The sequence below is a fragment of the Dreissena polymorpha genome, chromosome 8 (genome assembly GCF_020536995.1).
Source record: "Dreissena polymorpha isolate Duluth1 chromosome 8, UMN_Dpol_1.0, whole genome shotgun sequence".
Taxonomy (NCBI): domain Eukaryota; kingdom Metazoa; phylum Mollusca; class Bivalvia; order Myida; family Dreissenidae; genus Dreissena; species Dreissena polymorpha.
Genome location: NC_068362.1, coordinates 69,124,032 through 69,149,391, shown reverse-complemented (window position 1 = coordinate 69,149,391; position 25,360 = coordinate 69,124,032). Strand labels below are relative to the sequence as shown.

The 25,360-nt window shown below is 34.9% G+C and overlaps 1 protein-coding gene across 8 annotated transcripts in view; it reads right to left on the bottom strand.

Annotated features, from left to right (window-relative positions):
* The window catches only part of LOC127842452 (uncharacterized), a 48,294-nt gene extending 23,453 nt beyond the window's left edge, over positions 1 to 24,841 (bottom strand). Inside the window, exons 1-9 of one of the 8 annotated variants that reach the window (XM_052371963.1) lie at positions 24,759 to 24,818; positions 24,210 to 24,309; positions 22,907 to 23,005; positions 17,640 to 17,711; positions 17,069 to 17,100; positions 16,663 to 16,774; positions 16,380 to 16,451; positions 15,768 to 15,902; positions 14,268 to 14,366 (exon numbers count right to left, since the gene is read on the bottom strand). In XM_052371963.1, coding sequence (XP_052227923.1) covers positions 14,268 to 14,366; positions 15,768 to 15,902; positions 16,380 to 16,451; positions 16,663 to 16,774; positions 17,069 to 17,100; positions 17,640 to 17,711; positions 22,907 to 23,005; positions 24,210 to 24,294 — 706 coding nt within the window. In that variant the 5' untranslated portion in view covers positions 24,295 to 24,309; positions 24,759 to 24,818. Of the gene's footprint in view, positions 1 to 14,267; positions 14,367 to 15,767; positions 16,452 to 16,662; positions 16,775 to 17,068; positions 17,101 to 17,639; positions 17,712 to 22,906; positions 23,006 to 24,209; positions 24,310 to 24,758 lie in introns of all 8 variants that reach the window. The other 7 variants (XM_052371969.1, XM_052371964.1, XM_052371960.1 and 4 more) reach the window with 7 other exon arrangements.
* Between the last annotated feature and the right edge of the window lie 519 nt (positions 24,842 to 25,360).

Sequence of the window (25,360 nt, the reverse complement as noted above, 5' to 3'; positions counted from 1 at the left end):
CTCGACACCCTCGAGAAGACCAGTCGGCCCAAAACCATTGTTTTAACAGACTCTGCCGGAAACCTCCTGACCGAATGCGCCGCAGTCCTGAACAGTTGGACCGAATACTGCAGCGCGTTTTAAATTACTATTCAAACGTTTTGTATTATGCCCTGGTAACAGTATTAAACACTTTCACATGTGATAGTCTTTGCATAATCTTGTGTGGATTTCATTCGTATATTGAACTTAATATAAAATTGATAAATAGTGTTTAAAATACACACGGTTGCGTAAGAACCGCGAAACGGATTTTGGGTTTGAAAAAACTCAACTTAAAATTCTCGTTTTACAAATTGTACATTGCTATATGTCGTATGTAAAAGTTGAACAGACATGAACACCCATATTCCTTTGCATTCAAGATACCATATTCACAACAAATGCTCAAAAAGAGTTCCATACTCACATGGTTCAATGGTGCAGTTTATTACTTTGATGAATATCAAAGTAAACGTATAAAATACTGTCATAAAATACAGTTAGCCGCTTCTATACTGAATTACATTATTTACTTTGTACCATTTGGTAATTATACCACCTGTGATAATTTCATTTAAGAAGCGGTTAATACTATTACATTCAACAACATACCTAAAACTCTACATCTTGTTTTTCGTACACATATTTTAATCAAATAATTTTTATATTGGACTTATACAATTTATACTGCCTGTTGTGATTGTTCAAATGTATATTTGAATGTTTCTCGGACGATTAGCTTGTAATTCTCATGATAAATAAGTTTTCTATTAGAACTATAACACACTACGGATTTAAATACTTAAAATACTGTTTAATTGATTTAAAAGGAAGCCAACATTTTAAATAAAGAAGCGTTACACCATATATAAGGGAATATATTTGATCGAAAATTCAAAAATACAAAACATCAATCACATTATTCAATAGTTGAACATTAAACATACTTTCGATCTGTTTTAATTCAGGGCCGTATCCTTATCTTGACAATAACATGTAAGCAAAGAATGTATAGGGCTGGGAAAGTTTGGGGGAACTCTTGAACATCTTTAATTAGTAATGCAACTTGTTGCATTTTGATTTTTCATCAAAATGTTTGCTATTTCTTTTACGACTTTTGAACTAAGTAATTAAATTAATAAACACACAACGAATTTAATCAGAAACTTAGTTAAATAAATACATATAATCACAATAAAATATAGCATTAAGTTCAGCGGTAAACGGAACATAAAAGTGTGAAATCTTACAATGCCATTAGATAAACAAAAGCAGAAATAGCTGAAGTTGCAAATTACTACCTAAGTTTTAACGCATACATGATGGAAGTTTATACTTTTTGTCAAATTACAAATAAGTTTGTATAATTAATGTAATATACATTTTGTCTGTAAATTGACTTTACAATACATTATTTCTATATTCTCGGACCTTCGCAGGAAGTAAGATTTCAGTCTTTGATATATTTTTACGATAGTATGTTGTTCCTAGAAAAGCACATGCAAAATTAAAAGCCAATTGCCTATGCCTTACTTGGATATATGAGATATCAGCTGATGCAATGTATTAGCCAAATCCAACTACATATATGCATTTTTAACATAACAACGTCACACGATACTGTTTATTTAACATTTTTTTAAGTATCGAGCTTTGTCGTCTGCTAACCACTATAATGATTATACGTGTACATGCTGATTTCAGATATCAAAATCCTGACTCTCATTAAAGTGATTCGCAGTTTCAGGCGGCGTTGAGAAACACTGCATTATCGTGAATGTTTATCCAGCAATTACTATTCGAAAGTTACAACAGTTACAACATTTTATGCGACAAATGATTGAAACCATTCATATTTTACTAGTCAGATAATAGTCATAATGATGTCGATACGAGAACTGGCAGGGACGAGTCCGAGGTTTTCGGTAAGGGGGCGTATATCTGGATCATAAGAAATCGCACTGGTATGGTTATAATAAGGAAGTTACTAATAGCTTTGTTCAGAGATACGAATACAACGGTGCTGTGATCCGACCGCGAAACGTTTAGACTACATCAGTCTTACATTTTGCCTGTTTCCACTGATTTGTGTTAATAAATGGTTTGTATACTCAGTTCAATATATATATAAACACGCAGCACTATCACGCATAATTAATTATTATCTGTATTACTAATTGTTGTTCACGCATGTATGAATGTTTTATAATATTGATTACGATGAGCTGTACAATGCTTACATGTAAATGAATTAAATATATATTCTGTTCTGTTCTGTACATTCATGGAAAATTGATCAATTTGTTACAATTGATAAGGGTATGTTCTAGCTAACACATACATAATTTTATCCCGTTGAACAAATAATTATATAAAAAAAATTGAAAAACAAGTACTTAACAATTGTGCGAATTCTATTGACCTAATCCTTTGGCACGTTCTACATCTGCAAACGTTATTAACGTTAACATTCCGCTAATTATTATTTGGTCCTAACCTAAAATCTGTTGCTTACGAACGTCCCAAAACGTTAAAGGAAGCAAACATTGGGAAATTTCGGGATATTGCATTCACATGGAAACTTCGTTGCCTTATCAGAATCGCAAATAAAACAACTTCCGAGACGGTTAAGACGGTTCCGGGATGTTCGTTAAAATATCTGCAACCAGGCGGAATGTTCTCAACCAAGCCATTGTCTCGGCACCTTCGGGAAGCCATTCTTAAAGGCTACTAATTTATATCTTTAGTAAGACGAAAATGCAGATTCGGACCGTAGAAAGCTCTTTAAAACGGACGAGTTTTGTGTCAAGTAAACATGAAGAAGTCATGCCTATCTAGTGATCTTGGTGAAACCTACATTACATTTATAAGTAAATTTAAAGCCGCCCAAGAGATGAAATATTAACAAGAGAGAGGGATCGGAGTCAACCCCGTTTTTACATTTAGTTTACAGAAAGTTTATCTAGTGACACAATCGTCATAAAGAATACTTACTACTAAAAATTACAACATTCAACCTGTCATACAAATACACAATCGAGTTCAGCTGTATACTCTTTTGTGAAATCCCAAGCTGATATGAAAAACAAATCTCAGTTGATTTATCAGCTCATCCCACTATTGTATTGCCAGGGACCCAAATATTAGACATCTGCAACAATTGGGCATGTGTCTGAATAGTTGATAAAACGTTAAGGAAGGTTTTGAAAGAAGGCCTTTCGAAAATGCCAAGTCAATATTGAAAAAAAACAACAAAGCAGTTTATTGATCTAATTTTGTATGTGCTCATATATGTTTTTGCCCGGAAATGTTGGCGGAGGTGGACACGCGTCGGATGCGCGTCCCTCCTGGATCCGCTAATGATCGGCTATATTAATCAGAAGAAATAATAGTTGATCAAACTATATTTTCAAATGCAATTGTGCTTTACATGCTTCAAACATATGCGCTAATATTTAATATTGCTCAATTGAATAAAAATATTGGTAAAAAGCAACGATTAGTTATTTTTAGAAGATAACCATCTGTTACTCTTATATTTCAAAGCATTGATAACACTGTTCTATTAACTTGTACATATGGTTCGACGAGTTTCCATAAGAGTCTGTTAGTGTTCGCGTAATCAAGGTTCATACATTGAAATGTTTACGCACATAAAATCTATGACATTGAACACTGGCCCAATCGTCAGTAAGGAGGTATGCCTGTCTGGCAGCCCAAAAAGGTACAACCAATTATCTTCTATGAACACGCCGACTACTTAAGCAGAACTATTTAATACACAAACACCCATCCAGTTATTCTGCTACACCCGCACACGCAATAAACTTTTAGTAGTATTATAGTTTCATGAAATGTGGGATTTCATAGCAAAATGCTATTTCATTTCTCAAAAAATTATTTTTCATTCAAACTAACACAATGATATAAGCAGTAATGCGAAATTAAATTACTTTCTCAAAGGAGATAAAACTGCTTCAAGCAACACGCGAATACGCACATTCATGTCATATATAAAGACTTAATCATTTCTACATGACCAACTATCAGACACTTAAAACAAAATTGCATAGAATTCAACGATTACAGAGCTTGAAACATAGCCCAGAGTATACTAGTAGGTTTAATGACAATTCAGAATAATCTTGCTTAAAGCAAGAAAAAACTAAAAGGTGAAGCTTTCGTTTTCGAGTACATCGGTATGATGTCAGCTTCACTTTTAAGTCAAGCGATACCACGTGGTTAGATAACTGTGCCATTCAGTGAGTATAATTCAGTGAACTCAAATTCTGTGTAATAAGTAATACAATAAGGAGTACTTCAGATAGTGGGCCACCATGTTAAGTACGTAGACTGCACACAAATGTTTTACTTGAATATAGCATCATCTTCGTTTGAATATTCATGTATTTAAATTAATACATATTTAATAAACAATTCCCGGTAATCAATGCATCGAATTAAAAGCTTTATCTTTTTGCGTTTACAGATTATTTTTTAAAATGTCAATACATATCAATATACGGTGCATATTGGTAAACATTCGCTCGTTCAGATGTGTTGACTTAAAAAAACCAACAACAACAGCAGTACATTTAAAAACAATCGAAGAAATATTGTGCATATATTAAGACTTTTATTTTCAAAACTCACGTTTTTACAGAAAAGAAAGTTATATTAATATCGAATATAGACGTTCTTTACAAAAATCAACCATCTCAACATGTTTTGAATGAAAAAGAAAAGACTGAATTTCATTAAGTCGTGCACACAACGCTGGCTTCGAACACAATTAGCAACTAGAATCTCCGCCAGAAAGCGAGCAGCAACCTACCAAACTTTTCCATCAGCGATCATTCGAACCAGCTACCGACCAAACCACAACCAGTCAAACTTCTAACATCCAACCAGTCGATCATCCACTTACCCAACCTGTCGATCAGCTACCTATCCAACCTGTCGGTCAGAAACCATCTTAACCAGTCGATAAGCCACCTACTCAACCAGTCGATAAGCAACCTACCTAACCAGTCAATCAGCCACCTACATAACCAGTCGATAAGCAACCTACCTTACAAGTCGATAAGCCACCTACCTAAGCAGTTGATCAGCCACCTACTTAACTATTTGATAAACCACATACCACAACCGGTCGATAAGCCACATACCCAACCAGTCGATAAGCCACAAACACAACCAGTCAATCAGCTACATACCAAAACCAGTCGATCAGCTACAAACCACAACAAGTCGATAAGCCACATATCACAACCAGTCGATAAGCCACAAACCACAACCAGTCGATAAGCAACATACCACAACCAGTCGATAAGCCACATACCACAACCCGTCGATAAGCCACATACACAACCAGTCGATCAGCTACATGCCACAACCAGTCGATAAGCCACACACACAATCAGTCAATAAGCCACATACCCAACAATTCGAAAAGCCACATACCACAACCAGTCGATCAGCCACATACACAACCAGTCGATAAGCCACATACACAACCAGTCGATAAGCTACATACCCAACCAGTCGATCAGCCACATACCACAACCAGTCGATAAGCTACATGCCACAACCAGTCGATAAGCCACATACCAAACCAATCGATAAGCTTCATACCCAACCAGTCGATAAGCCACATACCACATCCAGTCGATCAGCTACATACCACAACCAGTCGATCAGCCACATACCCAACCAATCGATAAGCCACATGCCACAACCAGTCGATAAGCCATATACCCAACCAGTCGATCAGCTACATACCAAAACCAGTCGATAAGCCACACACAGTCAGTCGATAAGCCACATACCAAACCAGTCGATAAGCCACATACCACAACCAGTCGATCAGCCACATGCACAACCAGTCGAAAAGCCACATACCCAACCAGTCGATAAGCTACATACCGAACCAGTCGATAAGCCACATACCACAACCAGTCGATAAGCCACATACCACAACCAGTCGATAAGCCACATACCACAACCAGTCGATAAGCCACATACCCAACCAGTCGATAAGGGCCACATACTACAACCAGTCGATAAGCAACATACACAACCAGTCGATAAGCCACATACCCAACCAGTCGATAAGCCACATACCCAACCAGTCGATAAGCCACATACCACAACCAGTCGATCAGCCACATACACAACCAGTCGATAAGCCACATACCCAACCAGTCGATAAGCCACATACAACAACCAGTCGGTCGATAAACCACATACCCAACCAGTCGATAAGCCACATACCCAACCAGCTGATAAACCACATACCCAACCAGTCGATAAGCCACATACCACAACCAATCGATAAGCCACATACCCAACCAGTCGATCAGCTACATACCACAACCAGTCGATCAGCCACCTACCCAAACGAGTCGACAGGTAGCCTACCTAACCAGTCGATGAATCACATACCTAACCAGTCGATCAGCCACCTATCGAACCAGTCGATGAATCACCTTCCCAACCTGTCAATCTGCCACCTACCCCAAAAAATGATCAGAACCAATCGAACAGCAGAAGTTTAACGACACCTGATAAGGAGACAAACGGAAAAATGTAAAATATGTTTTTTTTTAATGTCTACACTAATAAACAACGTTTTGTATCGGTTTATTTGCGAAGTTGACATACGCAAGCGAACTAGTATATATTAGCAAGTTGTATTGCTTCTACTTCTTAATTGTCATTTGTTCGTTTAATTACTTTAAGCGGATGTAAATAAATAAATAAATTCATACATAAACAAATAAATAAATAAATAAATTAATTAATTTATAAATAAATAAATAAATAAATAAATAAATAACTAAATAATTAAATAATTAAATAAATAAATAAATAAATAAATAAATAAATAAACAAATAAATAAATAAATAAAATAAATACATACATATAAGGGTTTTACTATGCGTTTTAAGTAACTACAGTTGGTGTCATAAATGTGCAGTTAACACAATATAGAAAACAAAATATGTCACCAATCCTAATCTGTTTTACACAGCTTTCAGTACAATTGATAAGCGCCTCATTGACATTAACAAGTGCGCTCTTCAGAAGACTTGAAGATGCGTGTGTTTGTCTTTCCCTTTGATATCTGCAAGCAAATAAATCTACTCAATGATGAGATGGTTCGAATGTACTGCAGGTAATCAAGATATTATCATACTTATCTAGTATGATTTGTTTTAATTAAAGGACCCTGCTGAATTGCTGAAGTTCGCCAAAAGTACAGATTTGCTTACATTCAGACTTTAATCAGAAGCGATGATCAATGTTGGTACGTGATAAGATCGTATTCAAATTAAACCTAGGTCCTATAAAACATACTTGGACGATTGACGGAATCAATTATATTTAAATTTGTATTTCAACTCAAGTAAAGTCAAAATACACATTTACAATTTTATTGTGTATTCTGACATCATAGATACGGATTAATTCGACATATGTAAATTGTAATATTCCATTTTTTATGAAAGGTGTCATTTTGTTTAATTGTGTGTTTGTAAAACAGTAAATTTAACACAAAAAAGTCATCGTTTTATTTTCAGCGGATTATAAAAATTATAACAAGCAGATAAATGTGTTGAGTACAAGTATAATTAAGCCTGCTTTAATCATTACTACAGAAATCATAAGCTATCGACACACGAGACACGACAAAAAGACGATCCCAAAATGATTATTATGAACACTGTACGGAATACCGTTGTTACACATTAAAATCCGGAGGGCGACAATTCGATAGTGCGATAGTACGATGGCGACAATGCGACAGTACGATGGCGACAATGCGATAGAACGATGGCGACAATGCGATAGTACGATAGTAATACTATCGGGTTGTCGGACTGTCGCCATCGGACTATCGCACTGTCGCCATCGTATTGTCGCACTGTCGCATTGTCGTCATCGTACTATCGCGTTGTCGCATTGTCGCCATCGTACTATCACATTGTCGCCATCGTACTATCGCACTGTCGCCATCGTATTGTCGCACTGTCGTCATCGTATTATCGCACTATCGCATGGACGCCATCGTACTATCGCATTGTAGTCTATCGCCTTCCGGTACACAAACTATTCTAATAACAGAAACAAAATGGATGACTTTATAAAAATGTACTTTGATAGACGTTACAGTTGTGCGCATGTGTATCGGAAGGCAATAGACAACAATGCGACAGTACGATGGTGACAATGCGACAATACGATGGCGATAGTGCGATAGTACGATGGCGACAATGCGATAATACGATGACGACAGTAAGATAACGAGATAGCAGGATGGGGACAATGCTATGATACGATGGCGACAGTACGTTATGACTATCGCATTGTCGCCATCGTACTATCGCCTTATCGTACTGTCGTCATCGTATTATCGCATTGTCGCCAGCGTACTATCGCACAGTCGCCATCGTATTGTCGCACTGTCGCATTGTCGTCATCGTACTATCATGTTGTCGCATTGTCGCCATCGTCACTATCGCATTGTCGCTCTCGTAAGATCGCATTGTCGCCATCGTACTATCACATTGTCGCCTTTGTACTGTCGCAGTATCGCCATCGTATTGTCGCAGTGTCGTCATCATATTACCGCATTGTCGCATTGTTGCCATCGTACTATCACATTGTCGCCTTCGTACTATCGCAGTATCGCCATCGTATTGTCGCAGTGTCGGCATCGTATGATCGCATTGTCGCATTGTCGCCATCGTACAATCGCATTGTCGACTATCGCCTTCCGGTACACAAACTTTTTGCAGAAACAAAATGGATGACCTTATAAAGATGTACTTTGAAAGACGTTACAGTTGTGCGCATGTGTACCGCAAGGCGATAGACGACAATGCGACAGTACGATGACGACAATGCGACAGTGCGACAATACGATGGCGACAGTGCGATGGCGACAATTCGATAATACGATGAGAACAAAACGGTAACGCGATAGTACGATGGCGAAAATGCGATGATACGATGGCGACAGTACGATATGACTATCGCATTGTCGACATCGTACTATCCCCTTATCGTACTGTCGCCGTCGTATTATTGCTATGTCGCCATCCTACTATCGCACTATCACCATCGTATTGTCGCACTGTCGCATTGTCGTCATCGTACTTTCGCGTTGTAGCATTGTCGCCATCGTACTATCGCAATGTCGCTATTGTACTATCGCATTGTCACCATCGTACTATCGCATTGTCGCCATAGTACTATCGCACTTTCGCATTATTGCCCTCTGGATTTTAATGTGCAACCACGATGGTCCTAACGGTATTCCGTACTTTGTGAAATGGTAAACATACATTTATGCTTTACTTTAATGTCACACTAGCATTCTATGCAGATTAGCATCGGATTTAACTCCAATCAAGCTTACTCTAACCTGGTATGTTAGGCTAGTATTATAAGATCAGTATTGACATTTATTATAATGATGCTGATCTTGTGCGTCGTGTTAGAATACTGATTTTTATTTTGATAAACAGTGACCTCGACCTTTTCCGAATATACTTCAATACAGTCCAATGGTAGGTCTCAGTGCAAGTTCGCTGTCTTTATAGTTTTATCAAAACTGCTTGAAGCAAACTAAAATTATTAACAAGAAACCACTTCTTTGACGCTGGCCGACTTTCCGTCCGCCGCGTGCCCGCGCCCCCTCCGGCACGCCATATCGAATTCAAACAATGAAGATTTTTTCAACTTCATTTTCAACTTCGTTTTCAACTTCGTTTTCAACTTCGTTTTTCAACTTCGTTTTAAGTCTGCTTAAATATTTGGACAATCTAAGACTGTCTTAATAACTAAATTTAAGTCTGTTTTATTTGTTTATTTAAATTGTTAAAAAATACAACGGAATAAGCTTAAGCCTGTCTACATGTACATTGAAATTAGTGTAATTTTGCAACAATTGTTCGGTTTTCAGTATAAAATTATATAACAAAACGAAATTATACGCATTAATGTCTTGCATTTTCATACGTGATGAGAGTTTTAAATACGTTATCATGTTAAATATATTAAAGTACAGAAGCATGTACGACAATCTTAGTTTACGTTTCTGCCATTGCTCGATAACACATTAAAGCCTGCGTTATAAACTGGTATCTTATTTTGGCTGGTCAAACATCCTTTGAAAATTGTAGAATCTGTGTTCCTGTAAACTATAAAAAAGTGAATTAAGAATATTTTTAAACATTACTTAATTATTTCTTTTCAATAACGCGTATGTCATATAAGAAGCTGATTCCCCTTTTATAAATATTAGACATTGTGTATCGTACATTCAATATTAAATACAACTTGAAAGGATCGGTTCATTATTGATATGTTCCACATAACTAGGAACTAATGACGAGCTTCAATGTCCACAACGCCGCATTTTGTTTCAGGACCAAAGTATATTCATTTAGGTTGGAAAACATTTTTTACAATCTAATTCAAATGGATATATCTTAAAAAAACACACAATATATTTGATAAATAATGAATTAATTGATCTTTTTTATAAGCTATTTTCAAACAATATTTCAGCTAGGTTAGCAAAAGAACAACATTTTATACATGTATTTAAACCCAAATTAAATTTCATTTAATATTTATTGACGTTATGACGTCATTATTGATATGACGTTATCTCCATGACATTTTGACGTTGTAATATATTGTATTATGCCCTGATGAGCTATGCGAAACGCGTTGGCTAAATCAATATATATTTAAAATCCCAGACACGTGTTTTTACTTTTATTATATAATATTCACAATCTGGATTATTACATTTTACTTATATAACTATATATATATATATATATATATATATATATATATATATATATATATATATATATATATATATATACATATATGTATATATGTATATGGAATTCCTCTTTAAGCTTCAACGATTTGACCTACATATTTGCGATAATTAATAATCATCAACTAATGTTCATTCGATTATATTACGAATGCAGTAAGTCACCAGATCATTCGCTTCTGTTCTCTTTAAATTAAGTGTTTTGTTTTGTCAAGATTGCATTTAATGCATCATAGTGTTGGTGTCATCACTTGAAAGTTTTAGGTATGTATTCAATTTTCCCTCTTAAGCTGCGTTGATTTTTGCGTTGATTTTCTAAATAATTTGTATGTAAACATATTAACCCACATTTATTAACTGTTGACTATGCATTGGCAACAGCATTGATAATTTTTTTATGTATAATTTAACGTTGTATTTATTGATTTTTATAGTATAGACCGGTATCATTGTAAAGATAAATATGTCCTCTTTCAATGAATCCAGTCAAACATATATGGTCTCGCAACTTCGAAGAAAGTAAAATTCTCCCAAAGGCAAGCACGCTTGAAAAAAACATAATCTCGAAAGTGAATATTTCGTTAAAAGCCCCGTACTTTAATCAACGCACCCCAAACATACATCTTGCAACGTAATCCCAAATGAATTGCACCGAAAAGCATGTAGCAAAAAATCCAAAAAAGCATGGGTGCGATCGGTAAATCGCTTTTAAATCCGAAGAGAAAAGGAACTCTTTAGGGACAGGCACTACTTTCGAATGGACCACGGAGGGATACAAAATGAGTTAGTTTTATGTAACCTGTATTAGACGAAATCAAGAACAGTTTAGATTTACGAGTAAACATAACAAATATTAATGTAAATAAAAGAACTACACTTTACATGTAAATTGTTAAATAACAATATGAAAAGAGAAAACAAAGCCCTTGGATCTATGATGAGAATAAATCCGATCAACCTGATCTGTGTTACCTCTAGATTGGATTTCTCAAAATTAAGTAAACTATGTTATATTACGCACAGCAAGCATCATCAAAATTGCACTGTATCAATGACACAACTTATAAACTTTTGTTATGAAGAGTGAATTTCTTTCTTCGGCAAAAGAGACACTTAATCTTTTTTTTATAAACAAACCGGCCATACCGATAAAGGATACATGTTGATCTACATTAACACCAAGATAGTTCACTGAACAATCTGATGCAAATTGATCATCACAAATACTTGTGTGACCTTAATTGTTACTTCAAATAACATAACATGTTTTTAGTTTAAGCTAGATGTAAAGAAAATCATAGCCCACTAACAAGTGCCTTAATGACAGCAAATCCGCTGACAAATATGTGCCCACAGGAGATATGATTAAGGTGCTGGCACGTCCTCATTAGATATAGCAGAACATTTCTGCGGAGTCATAACCCGAGATATGTTGGCTTTTACACAAAACGTACCAAAAAACTTATGATAAAAAGTAAAAAAACACAAGGTAAACTTAAAAGAGACAAGTTGTTGACATGTGTTGAAGGACCAATATTAACAAGTGACCAATCTCTAAAAATTCTTGACCGTATACCATTTAAACCAATTGCCTTATTAATACCAAAGGGCCCTCTGTATTATAACTGTTTTCTCGAAGCTTATACACATGAAGATATTTTTTATTATAATGAAACAGTATTTCCATATTTGTGAAGATCTTTCGATAATCCTTAAACTAGCTTTGAACTTATTTTTTTATAACATCAGCAAACTAAGTTTAAGACAATTTGCATGATCTTATTTCTATTTGTTTAAATACATAGATATAGAACAAGAATATTTGAGAAAATTAAAATGGATCTAGAGCAAAGATAACGCGCGATAAGTTCTTAGGCAGTTATTGTTTTACCAAAGTTTCATAGTGGAGATGCAACTATGTTCGCAAAAAGGGGTGCTCATTCAGGTCGATACTAAGTGTTCTTTAGCATCAATCAAACATGTGTGACCGTCGGAAAAAGAATTTGAATATGTTCAGTCACGATTTAGTCTTCTTTTGAATGAGGTAATTACTGGTGAAATTTTGAAATCTTTGGATGAATTGTTCAATTATGAGATGGTATGTCAAAAAAGGAAAATGTATTCGAGAAATTACAGATCTAATATAGATTTTAAATGGCGCATTAGGTTTTAACCTAAATGTTGTCACGCTTTTTATTTTATGACGGCTATATGTTTGTGCCATGTTCAGTTATTAGACACATGCCCTACAAGATTGTTGTGGACGTTTAGAATGTGAATGCCGAAACATTGGAGAGGTTTATGTATACGATGAATTTAATGAAATTACTATTTATCATGTGTCAAAATTGTAACAATGTCAGATTGTAAGGCAAATGCCGTCTCACGTGGTAAAATCATAATCATATGAAGATTTCAATTCGATTTTCGCCGTTTACACCTGCTTTTTGAATTTAAATCAATAATGCTTTGTGCTAGACTTGATTAGATTCATCACCTATATATAATAATACAAATCTTACATCCTAACCATTAACCAAAGCTTTAGAAATGTATTTTAAATACATGTTATTTTTGTGATCGTCGAATCGCCTGACATAAATCCTGACTGGGTCGGAGTAAAGAATTAATTTTTACGAAAACAATGTAAAATATGTCACAGGGGTCAAAAAAGTTATGCGCAAAGAAATGTGTTGTCCAGATACACATGCGTACCAACTATGAAAGCAATATCTGAAAGGACACAGTAGGTATGAGCCTTTTTCGAATCGCGATCGCAAATTTTGAAACCTGAACGCTGACCTCAAGTTCAAGGTCAAGGTCACAAGGGTCAAACATTTTATGCGCATTGAAAGGTGTTGTCCAGATACACATGCATGCCAAATATTAAAGCAATATCTGAAGGAACACAGGAGTTATGAGCCTTTTTCGAATCGCGGTCGCAGATTTCGAAACCTGAACGCTGACCTCCAGTTTAAGGTTAAGGTCTCAGGGATACACAAATATTGTATGCGCATGGAAAGGTGTTGTCTTGATAAACATGCACACCAAATATGAAAGCAATATCTGAAGGGACACAGTAGTTATGAGCTTTTTTCAAATCGCGGTCGCAGGAAAATCTCTGACCCATCCCCACCCCAACCCCCATAACTTTTGACCCAGGGGTCAGATCAAAATTCCAAATAGTTCACTGTCGCACATATGCTCATAGCTACCATGTATCTAAGTTTCAAGGTTTTAGTGCTAATAGTGTAGGATGAGATAGTGGCCAGGACGGACGGACAGACTGCGGTGATAACCACATAATTTCCACTTTTTCTCCGAAAAGCGTGGGGCTTATAAGCATTCTAAATACGCTAGGAGTAGTATGAAATAACTAACCTGTCATGACGTATTCTTTTTTTGAAAACGTACCAGCATTTTCTTTTTGCCGACGGATGAGCTGCTCCTTTTCACCTTCAGACATATTCGTTTTTTTATCTGATGAATACAATATAGAGGATTTAATTGAGTTTTTGTATCCACTCTTACTTTGGCGATGAATTCCTAAGATACAATTGCTGGCTGAAGGTGATCGTCTTTTAAGCATGTTCTCGATATGTTTAAACGACAACAACAAAAACATTAACGTTATGTTCATAAATATAATTCCCGCTGCAATTAAGGAAATGTTTGTATTCTTACATGTTTTACATAAAATATCATACAATACAAACTTATTGTTTCTAAACGCGGACCCTAATATGAAAGCAATATCTGAAGGGACACAGACGTTATGAGCTTTTTTTAGAATCGCGGTCGCAGGTTTCGAAACATGAACGCGGACTCCCAAGTTCAAAAATTTCATGCGCATGGAAAGGTGTTGTCCAGATAACATGCGTACAAAATATTAAAGCAATATCTGAAGGGACACAGTACGTATGAGCCTTTGAATTTGGCAGTGATGTGCGGACATTTGTTTCTTCTGGTTTATGTCGATGATGATATCACATCAGTACCTACTCCAGAGATAGCCATACGGTTGATAAAACAGACACAGAGTGTCTTGCTTTGAATGGTAATCTGCGTCTACATAAGATAGCTTCCAACAATGAGACAGTCCTTTATATTAAGTGTTTTGTTTTGTCAAGATTGCATTTAATGCATCATATTGGAATGGTGTCATCACGTAAAAGTTTTATGTATTTAATTATCCCTCTAAAACTGCGTTGTTTTCGCGTTTAATTGTAAATGATTGGTATGTTAACATATTAACCCACATTTATCAATTGTTGAATATGCATCGACAACAGAATTGATTTTTATGTAAAATATTACGTTGTATGTATTGATTTGTATTGTATAGAGATGTGTTAACTTGTTTTTAATAAAAAAATGTTACAATGACCTTTGCCTTGATAATGTTTCTAGAGTTGTGGTAGTTGTGGTATTCCTATTTTTATTGCAAATACAAATACATCTGATCGCTTAAATGCTTTATAAAAAATGTAAAAGACACAAATATGTTGATAAAATTCGTTATTTATCTGTATAAGACGAAATCATGAACAGTTTAGAATTATTAGTATACAGAACAAATATTAATGTTAATAAAAGAACTACACGTTACATGTAAATTGTTAGATAACAATAAGGAAAGCGAAATAAAAAAGAATGATGAATGCACATAAAACATGTCATAGTTATGTAAACAATGTGAAATAAGCTTAAAAATACGAATACTCACCCAGTAAAAGTATATAAAAACAGAACTGCCTGGCAGTTAAATAGCAACGACAACTTCAATTTTCGACGATATACGAATTTATGTGTGTCTATATATATATATATATGTTTTAGGCTTACAGACTAAACAAAACAACTTAAAGTAATACAAAATACCTTGTTCAATAGATGCAATATTAACCGCAGACGACTTGTCCGATCGTAGTGGTTGTTTCCGGCCAGAATCACTTGTCACATGACTCGTATCGGATGACATGTTTTGGTTTGGTTTTGGGTTCGAATTCGAACTAACTGTCGATGCATAAAGTGATTTATTGGAAACACTCAAATTATGTGATATTGGTGTTTCTGATAAATTTTTACTAAATACGGGAACAATATGGGTGGGGACAAGTGATGCTTCATCATGGGATACTCCAGTCCAGAATAAAGTTATTTTCTTTGGTGTAATTTCGAAAAGTTCCTTTGGTTTTCGAGGTAAAGGTTGTATTGTACCATGATACAGTTCTCGATAAATCCATGGTACCTTTGGATATATGGATTGTATTGGTCTTTGTAACACAGTACTTAATGCAAGCACATGTAACAAGCTGGAATATCGTCCATTATTTTGTGTCTTTTGTCCTTCATCCCTTATACGTTCAGTTAATGTATCTGATTTAATTGTTTTTACACTATCATCAAACATAACATGATACATTGCTAATAATTCGTCATTATTTAACTTTAGTTTTTGAACAAAATGCTTTATATAAGGGTGGTTCGTACAATATTCCCCTGGATTCGTCAACAATTCATCCGCAGTGTATTTTCGTAATTTTGCAGATTGCGATTCGTCACCTAAAAAATTTAACAATCCATATTTGTGTTTTCTTTTAGAGCAATATGTTTGTAACAATATACTTAAATACTATTTACTTCTTCGAAATGTTTCAGTATGCCATGTGGCAGTAATAATAAACGTTTTGTTAAACACGTGGCTAATAAGTATTGTAAAGAATACTTTGTCTGACACCTTTTTGTTAGAAAACGTGCCTATCAATTAACTTACCCCATACCGCCAAGGAACATGCGTGAAACAAACAGTTCCCATCCATCGTGCTTGTTCCACAATAAAACTGACCCCGATATTTATCCGGAAGCTGTTGTGTAGCATTTACATCCTATAATAATTTTCTTTCATTTAATTGTGTTTATCAATTTTATACATCTACCTAGACTTAGATACTATTATGTTTTTGTTAATAAAATGCAGCTACCGACAAAAATGAAAATCTAAATGTAGTTAAATCTTTCATGTTTTCTATCTCAACATAGATCTACAGCTTCATAATGGTGGCTCTGAATAATATTCAACGACATAAGGATCTAATCTTTAACTTGATATCAAGTCACGGGTATTCTAATTAAACGTATATAAATATTGCACGTGTATACGTGGAAAATTACAAGTTTACCTCTTTTACAAGAACCAGATTATGGCCTCTGCCTGCAATTAAAAACAGCAGCAGTATAAAGTATTCAACGCCAACCACCCAAAGCAAGATATCGGTCGGTCGGTGTAGTCAAACGACCTTGCAAAATCCCAAATTGTAAATCGAAAAGTTTTAATATTGACAATAATTAGGCATTTCGTTAAGTATAGTACGTCAATTAATATTCTTGTAGCAAGGTTTCGTCCGTATTTATAGCCATATTTAATCAAAACTCATTGCAATAAATAAAGACATGCATATTAAAGCATAATGTATTGTACACTTATTTTTTGGCAATTTTTCAATTGTTTACACAGGCAAGTTCCACGTAGTGCCTTAGAGTCGCCTTTGTTGAAAAGAAAATGTCAATAAATTCAGATGAGGTCTTATTATTTTGTATAGCTATTGTTGCCATATGTTTACACATAAATATGTCACATCACTTTAATGTAGAACGAAATTATTATCAACATATTTTTATTTAAATAGCTTCAATTTTTATGGGATTTTTAAATTCGTTTACGCCAAATCTATATTATAATGAGTTCATTACCATCAGGAAAAAGTTTTTCCATTTCTATCTGATGCTCAATTTTACCCTGACTCATCATGGTCTTCTTATCAACTGAAAATTCAATGGATTAATCCAAATGTTATAAATATAAGCGGGTGACAATTGATATAAATTGGTAGAAAGACGTATGTGTCGTTGTATATGTTATTAATGTCCAATGTCGAATCGGGATGTGTTTTCATTAGATAAATTAAGTTTTTAAAATGGCCATCAGTGTACACAAATTTTGCGTATTTAACACTCAGCTGAAATTCTCCAAATTTAAATGAACCTTTAATCTATACAATCATTATGTTGCTTGGTTAAAACGTACATGTATATTTCATACTTTACTTTATTTGCCCATTTTATAATAACACATAACCATCCGTGAACACTTTTTACTATAGCATAACGTTGTTGTTTCAAAAAAAAGAAACGAAACCAAATCATAAATGAATAAGCAATGCTCGTGGTATTCCTAAATTATGTAAAGCTGGCGTATATGACGTTAACCTAATATGGGAAAACCTACATGTAATTCAATAAGTCACTTCGAACGATTATACAAGTGATAATAACTAACCGAATGTCATCGTTTGTATGAATGTAAGAAGTTTTTGTTTTAATTAAAAAATATTTGAACGTTGCTTGCATACAATGGACAGTAGTATTGACTCGTCTTATAATGCTTTGTAATTTCCGATTTATAATGCTACGTCTAACTCGATACCAGCGCCAACATATGTATTATCCATCACCCGGTTAAAACAATTAAACGCTTTAATTTAGCTGTCGAAACAAAGATACATATTTTAATTTAAGATACATAATACATAAGAAACATAATTTAAAAACATCCAACGATTAACACTAAATGTACATGGTGTGCCTGACATTTGTTATTATACTTCGTAATTTTTTACAAAGTATTTTTCACGAACCAGTTTTTATTTAGACAAGCCAAACAATGTTATCGGAAAAATATTGAAAATTAAACATTCGTGTTTTGTTATTTAAAACATAATTGTTCAATGATATCGTCGTAAAAAAACAGTGATTTGATACAAGTCATGATATGTGGCAACACTTAGAAAAATAGCAGGGTCTTAAAACATGAATTTGCGGATTTACTGTATTCGGGTTAAGAGCTAATACATGTAATTTTAACAGTTAACAAGAAACCCTAATGAACTGGTACATAGCGTTTTCAACAATGTTAAGTGCTAAACAGTGCTTAGGTAAACTAGTGATGCTATAAATGAATGCTCTTCACAAAAGAGTTTTTTATGGCGATCTTGATATGAATTTGTCAATATCTGTCAAACTGGTCGGTGAACTATTCATGTTGCACCAAAGTTCTGAAGTACGTAAAGTCTGAGTCTTCAATCTTTGGCAGATCGGAATCCCCTTGCTGATTATTTATAATTTTGTTTGAATTGACAATGTTTTCACAGACGACAAAGTAAACCAAATAGCTGGGAGACCATCTTGTGTTTAACTTTAAAAATGTGACATGCAATTATTTGTTTGGCTCTTTATTTACCGATAATTACATGAGGTATTCGTGTTATTTTTGACAAACATTAGCCCTTGGATCAATGATGAAAATAAATCCGATCAACCTGATCTGTGTTACCTCTGTATTGTATTCTTAAAATTGAGTAAACTATGTTATATTACGCACAGCAAGCATTATCAAAATTGCAGTGTATCAATGACACAACTTATAACATTTTGTTATGCATAGTAAATTTCTTTCTTCGGCGAAAGAGACACTTTATCTTTTTTTATAAACAACCCGGCCATACCGATAAAGTATACACGTTGATCTACTTTAACACCAAGATAGTTCACTGAACAATTTGATGCAAATTGATCATCACAAATATGTTTGTGACCAAAATTGTTACTTTAAATAACATATCATGTTTTCAGATTAAGCTAGATGTAAACAAAATCATAGACCTTTAACAAGTGCCTAAATGACAGAAAATCCGCTGACAAACATGTGTCCACAGGAGATATGATTAACGTGCTAACATGTCATCATAAGATATAGCAGAACATGTCTGCGGAGTCTTAACCCGAGGTATGTTGGCTGTTACACAAAACGTACCAAAATACTTATGATAAAAAGTACAAAACACAAGGTAAACTAAAAAAAGACAAGTTTTTGACATGTGTTGAAGGACCAATATTAACATGTGACCAATCTCTATAAATTATTGTCCGTATACCATTTAAACCAGTTGCCTTATTTATACCAAAAAGGCGCTCTGTATTTCAAAACTGTTTTCTCGAAGCTTTTACACATGAAGACATTTTTTATAATGGAACATTACTTCCATATTTGTGAAGATCTCTTGATAATCCTCAGACTAGCTTTGAACTTATTTTTTTTATAACATCAGCAAACTAAGTTGAAGACAATTGTCATGATCTTATTTATATTTTTTTGAACACATAAATATAGAACAAGAATAATTGAGAGCATTAAAATGGATCTACAGCAAAGATAACGCGCGATAAGTTCTTAGGCAGTTTCCGTTTTACCAAAGTTTCATAGTGGAGATGCAACTATGTTCGTATAAAGCGGTGCTCATTCAGGTCGATATTAAGTGTTCTTTGTCGTCAATCAAACATGTGTGACCGTCGAAAAAAGAATTTGAATATGTTCAGTCACGATTTAGTCTTCTTTTGAATGAGGAAATTACTGGTGAAATTTTGAAATCTTTGGATGAATTGTTCAATTATGAGATGGTATGTAAAAAAAGGAAAATGTTTTCAAGAAATTACAGATCTAATATAGATTTTAAATGGCGCATTAGGTTTTAACCTAAACGTTGTCACGCTTTTTCTTTTATGACGGCTATATGTTTGTGCCATGTTCAGTGATTAGACACATGTCCTACAAGATTGTTGTGGATGTTTAAAATGTGAATGCCAAAACACTGGAGAGGTTTATGTATACGATGGATTTAATAAAATTACTATTTATCATGTGTCAAAAATGTAACAATGTCAGATTATAAGGTTAATTCCGTATCACGTGGTAAAATCATAATCATATGAAGATTTCGATTCGATAGTTAATTTGTTTAAGATGATTTTCGCCGTTTACACCTGCTTTTTGAATTTAAATCAATAATGCTTTGTGCTAGACTTGATTAGATTCATCACCTATATATTATAATACAAATCTTACTTCCTAACCATTAACAAAAGCTTTAGAAATGTATTTTAAATACATGTTATTTTTTGTGATCGTCGAATCGCCTGGCATAAATCCTGACTGGGTCGGAGTAAAGAATTAATTTTACGAAAACAATGTAAGATATGTTTATGGAAAACTCGCTCAAATATCTTCGCAGTGCTATTTAGCAATGCTATTAGACGATATGTTTTTGGTGAGGGTTACTTATTCTTAATATATGGCAATTTTTTGCGACTTTCTATCTAAGTGCCATTTTCAAAGAGCGTAGAAAGCATTTTAATAATTTGATAGCTAAATGTATGTTCTGTTTCTAGACGGATGTTGTCATTGATACCATCAGGGCCAAACGTTTTCTCCCCATATTTACACCTTTTCTCGGGTCTACGACTTCCTCCGGTGTTAAAAACCATTTATTGAAACTTATCTTCCCGATGTTTGTGTGTAAATGAGCGAAATGGTTGTCACGGTTTTCGTTATTGTGTACATTAATTATAATGACATAAGGGTATCTTATATTCGATATTTGCGAACATAATGTTCTTTCTGTTCAGAGCATGTGATACACATACCGAGTCGATATATATAACGTTGAAGCAGAATACAGCTTATACAGCATATTATGAACACTCTCAACTAGAATCGACGCCAACGGCTTATTTCATGAAGACGGAAGACTTTGACTACGATTTGGAATACCGTTGCAGATTTTTCTTATACTAATGTTTAACGTTCAATATAAGTATATCACTCTGGACATTTTGTGCAAGCAATTTAAATACAAACTAGAAATGGCGCCCCACGCCGTATGTTTGACCCAGAGGCGCCCCAAGGTTGGTAATGGGGCCATGCATAGTTAAGATTGACGGTATTGTCATAAGAGATGTTCAGTATCAATTTGAAGTAAATCGGTGTAGAAATGAAGAAGTTAATGTAAAATAACCTAAAAAATGAATGAACATCTCTGACCCGGCCCCACCCCACCCCCATAACTTTTGACCGAGGGGTCAGATCAAAATTCCAAATAGTGCACTGTCGCACATATGTTCATAGCTACCATGTGTGTAAGTTTCAAGGTTCTAGTGCTAATAGTGTAGGACGGACAGACGGCGGAGAAAACCACATAAAAGAGTTCATAATCTAAACGCGGACCCTTAGTTCAAGGTCAAGGTCACAGGGGTCAAAAATGTTATGCGCATGAAAAGGTGTTGTCCAGATACACATGCGTACCAAATATGAAAGCAATATCTGAAGGGACACAGTAGGTAAGAGCCTTTTTCGAATCGCGATCGCAGATTTTGAAACCTGAACGCTGACCTCAAGTTCAAGGTCAAGGTCACAAGGGTCAAACATTTTATGCGCATGGAAAGGTGTTGTCCAGATACACATGCATGCCAAATATAAAGCAATATCTGAAGGGACACAGGAGTTATGAGCCTTTTTCGAATCGCGGTCACAGATTTCGAAACCTGAACGCAGGTTTAAGATCAAGGTCACAGGGGTCAAACATTTTATGCGAATGGAAAGGTGTTAGCCAGATACACATGCATATCAAATATGAAAGCAATATCTGAAGGGGCACATTAGTTGTGAGACTTTTCGAATCGCGGTCCAAGAGATTTCGAAATCTGAACACTGACCTCCAGTTCAAGGTCAAGGTCACAGGGATACAAACAAATTGCATGCACATGGAAAGGTGTTGTCTAGATAAGCATGCATACTAAATATGAAAGCACTATCTGAAGGGACACAGTAGTTATGAACCTTTTTCAAATCGCGGTCGCATGAAAATCTCTGACCCATCCCCATCCCAACCCCTATAACTTTTGACCCAGTGGTCAGATCAAAATTCCAAATTGTTCACCGTCGCACATATGATCATAGCTACCATGTATTTAGTTTCAAGGTTTTAGTTCTAATAGTGTAGGATTGCATAGTGGCCAGGACGGACGGACAGACGACGGTGATAACCACATAATCCCCACTTTTTCTCCGAAAAGCGTGGGGCTTATAAGCATTCTAAATACGCTAGGAGTAGTATGAAATAACTAACCTGTCATGACGTATTCTTTTTTTGAAAACGTACCAGCATTTTCTTTTTGCCGACGGATGAGCTGCTCCTTTTCACCTTTAGAAATATTCGTTTTTTTATCTGATGAATACAATATAGAGGATTTAATTGAGTTTTTGTATCCACTCTTACTTTGGCGAAGAATTCCTAAGATACAATTACTGGCTGAAGGTGATCGTCTTTTAAGCATGTTCGCGATATGTTTAAACAACAACAACAACAAAAACATTCACGGTTTGTTCGTTAAATATTATTCCCGCTGCAATTAATGAATTGTTTGTATTCTTATATGTTTTACATACAATATCATACAATACAAACTTATTGTTTCTAAACACGGACCCTTATATGAAAGCAATATCTGAAGGCACACAGACGTTATGAGCTAAAGTTAAAAAATTTCATGCGCATGGAAAGGTGTTGTTCAGATACACATGCGTACCAAATATGAAAGAAATATCTGAAGGGACACAGTAGGTATGAGCCTATTTCGAATCGCGGTCGCAAATTTTGAAACCTGAACGCTGATCTCAAGTTCAAGGTCAAGGTCACAAGGGTCAAAAATTGTATGCGCATGGAAAGGTGTTGTCCAGATACACATGCATACCAAATATTATAGCAATATCTAAAGGGACACAGTAGTTATGAGCCTTTTTTGAATCGCGGTCGCAGATTTCGAAACCTGAACGCTGACCACAGGTTCAAGATCAAGGTCACAGGGGTCAACAAATTTATGCGCATGGAAAGGTGTTGTCCAGATACACATGCATACCAAATATGAAAGCAATATCTAAAGGGACACAGTAGTTATGAGCCTTTTTCGAATCGCGTTCCCAGAGATTTCGAAACCTAAACGCTGATCTCCAGTTCAAAGTCAAGGTCATAGGGATAAATAAAATGTATGCACATGGAAAGGTGTTGTCTAGATAAACATGCATACCAAATATGAAAGCAATATATGAAGGGGCACAGTAGTAATGAGCCTTTTTTTAATTGCGGTCGCAGGAAAATCTCTTACCCATTCCCACCCCGACCCCCATAACTTTTGACCCAGTGGTCAGATCAAAATTCCAAATAGTTCACCGTCGCACATATGCTCATAGCCACCATGTGTGTAAGTATCAAGGTTCTAGTACTAATAGTGTAGGATGAGATTGTGGCCAGTACGGACGGACGGACGGACGGACAGACGGCGGAGATAACCACATTATCCCCACTTTTTCTCCGAAAAGCGTGGGGCTTATAAGCATTCTAAATACGCTAGGAGTAGTATGAAATAACTAACCTGTCATGACGTATTCTTTTTTTGAAAACGTACCAGCATTTTCTTTTTGCCGACGGATGAGCTGCTTCTTTTCACCTTTAGACATATTCGTTTTTTTTATCTGATAAATACAATATAGAGGATTTAACTGAGTTTTTGTATCCACTCTTATTTTGCGCTAAGATACAATGGCTGGCTATAGGTGATCGTCTTTTAAGCATGTTCTCGATATGTTTAAACAAAAACAACAACAACAACAAACACATTAACGCTATGTTCGTAAAATATAATTCGCGCTGCGATTAATGAAATGTTTGTATTCTTACATGTTTTACATACAATATTGTTTCCTTTAAGACAAAAGTTTAAAACCCAAAACAAAAGAAACGCCGATTAAGTGTTTTCCCAAAAATATTTAGGCATTTTATACACATATATGACTCACTTTAAAGTTATTCTTCGAATGCAAGTCTTCAATAAGTCAATCAAATATAAATTTGTGCTGAATATCATTTATGTTTGTAACATAAAAAAGAATAACAATTGGTTAAATGTAACATAACTACATACCTGCAGTTTCCAAACACTTGTTATTGATTAAAGCGTTGCACTACTGAGATTAAATAAAGAAGGCAGATACCGAACAGTTGGCGGGGTCTCACTGTTTATCTATTGGTTTTATTATCATAATGTACATTGTAATTCATGTTCACTCATTACCATATACCATATGCACAATATTTAGAAAACAATTTATATAATAAAACGAAAGTTAACATTAATATATATATGCAACTAAGCATATGTATTTATTGTTTTTTGTTAGTTATAAACTAAATATGATTTAAATCTTGATAGCAGTTTTCATTTAACATAATATGAGAAAAGAAAACTCGAACATTTTTCCAAAATAGGCATACATTAATGGCCGTTGCATCTGTTTTAAGTTATATTACGCACACAATAGAAAAACTACTGCAATTAAACATAGGACAAGAAAAAATCAAACATGTTCATGTCGATTAATTTAATGTTCATCACCATCTATTGCATGGTTGGCGTTTATGTCTGTCGTTTGTGGTCAGTCAGATTTGAACAAAATTCAAATGTTGTTATGTTTTGGAAAAACAAATGAAAATAATCTTGATTTGTTGAACATATCAGAGTACACA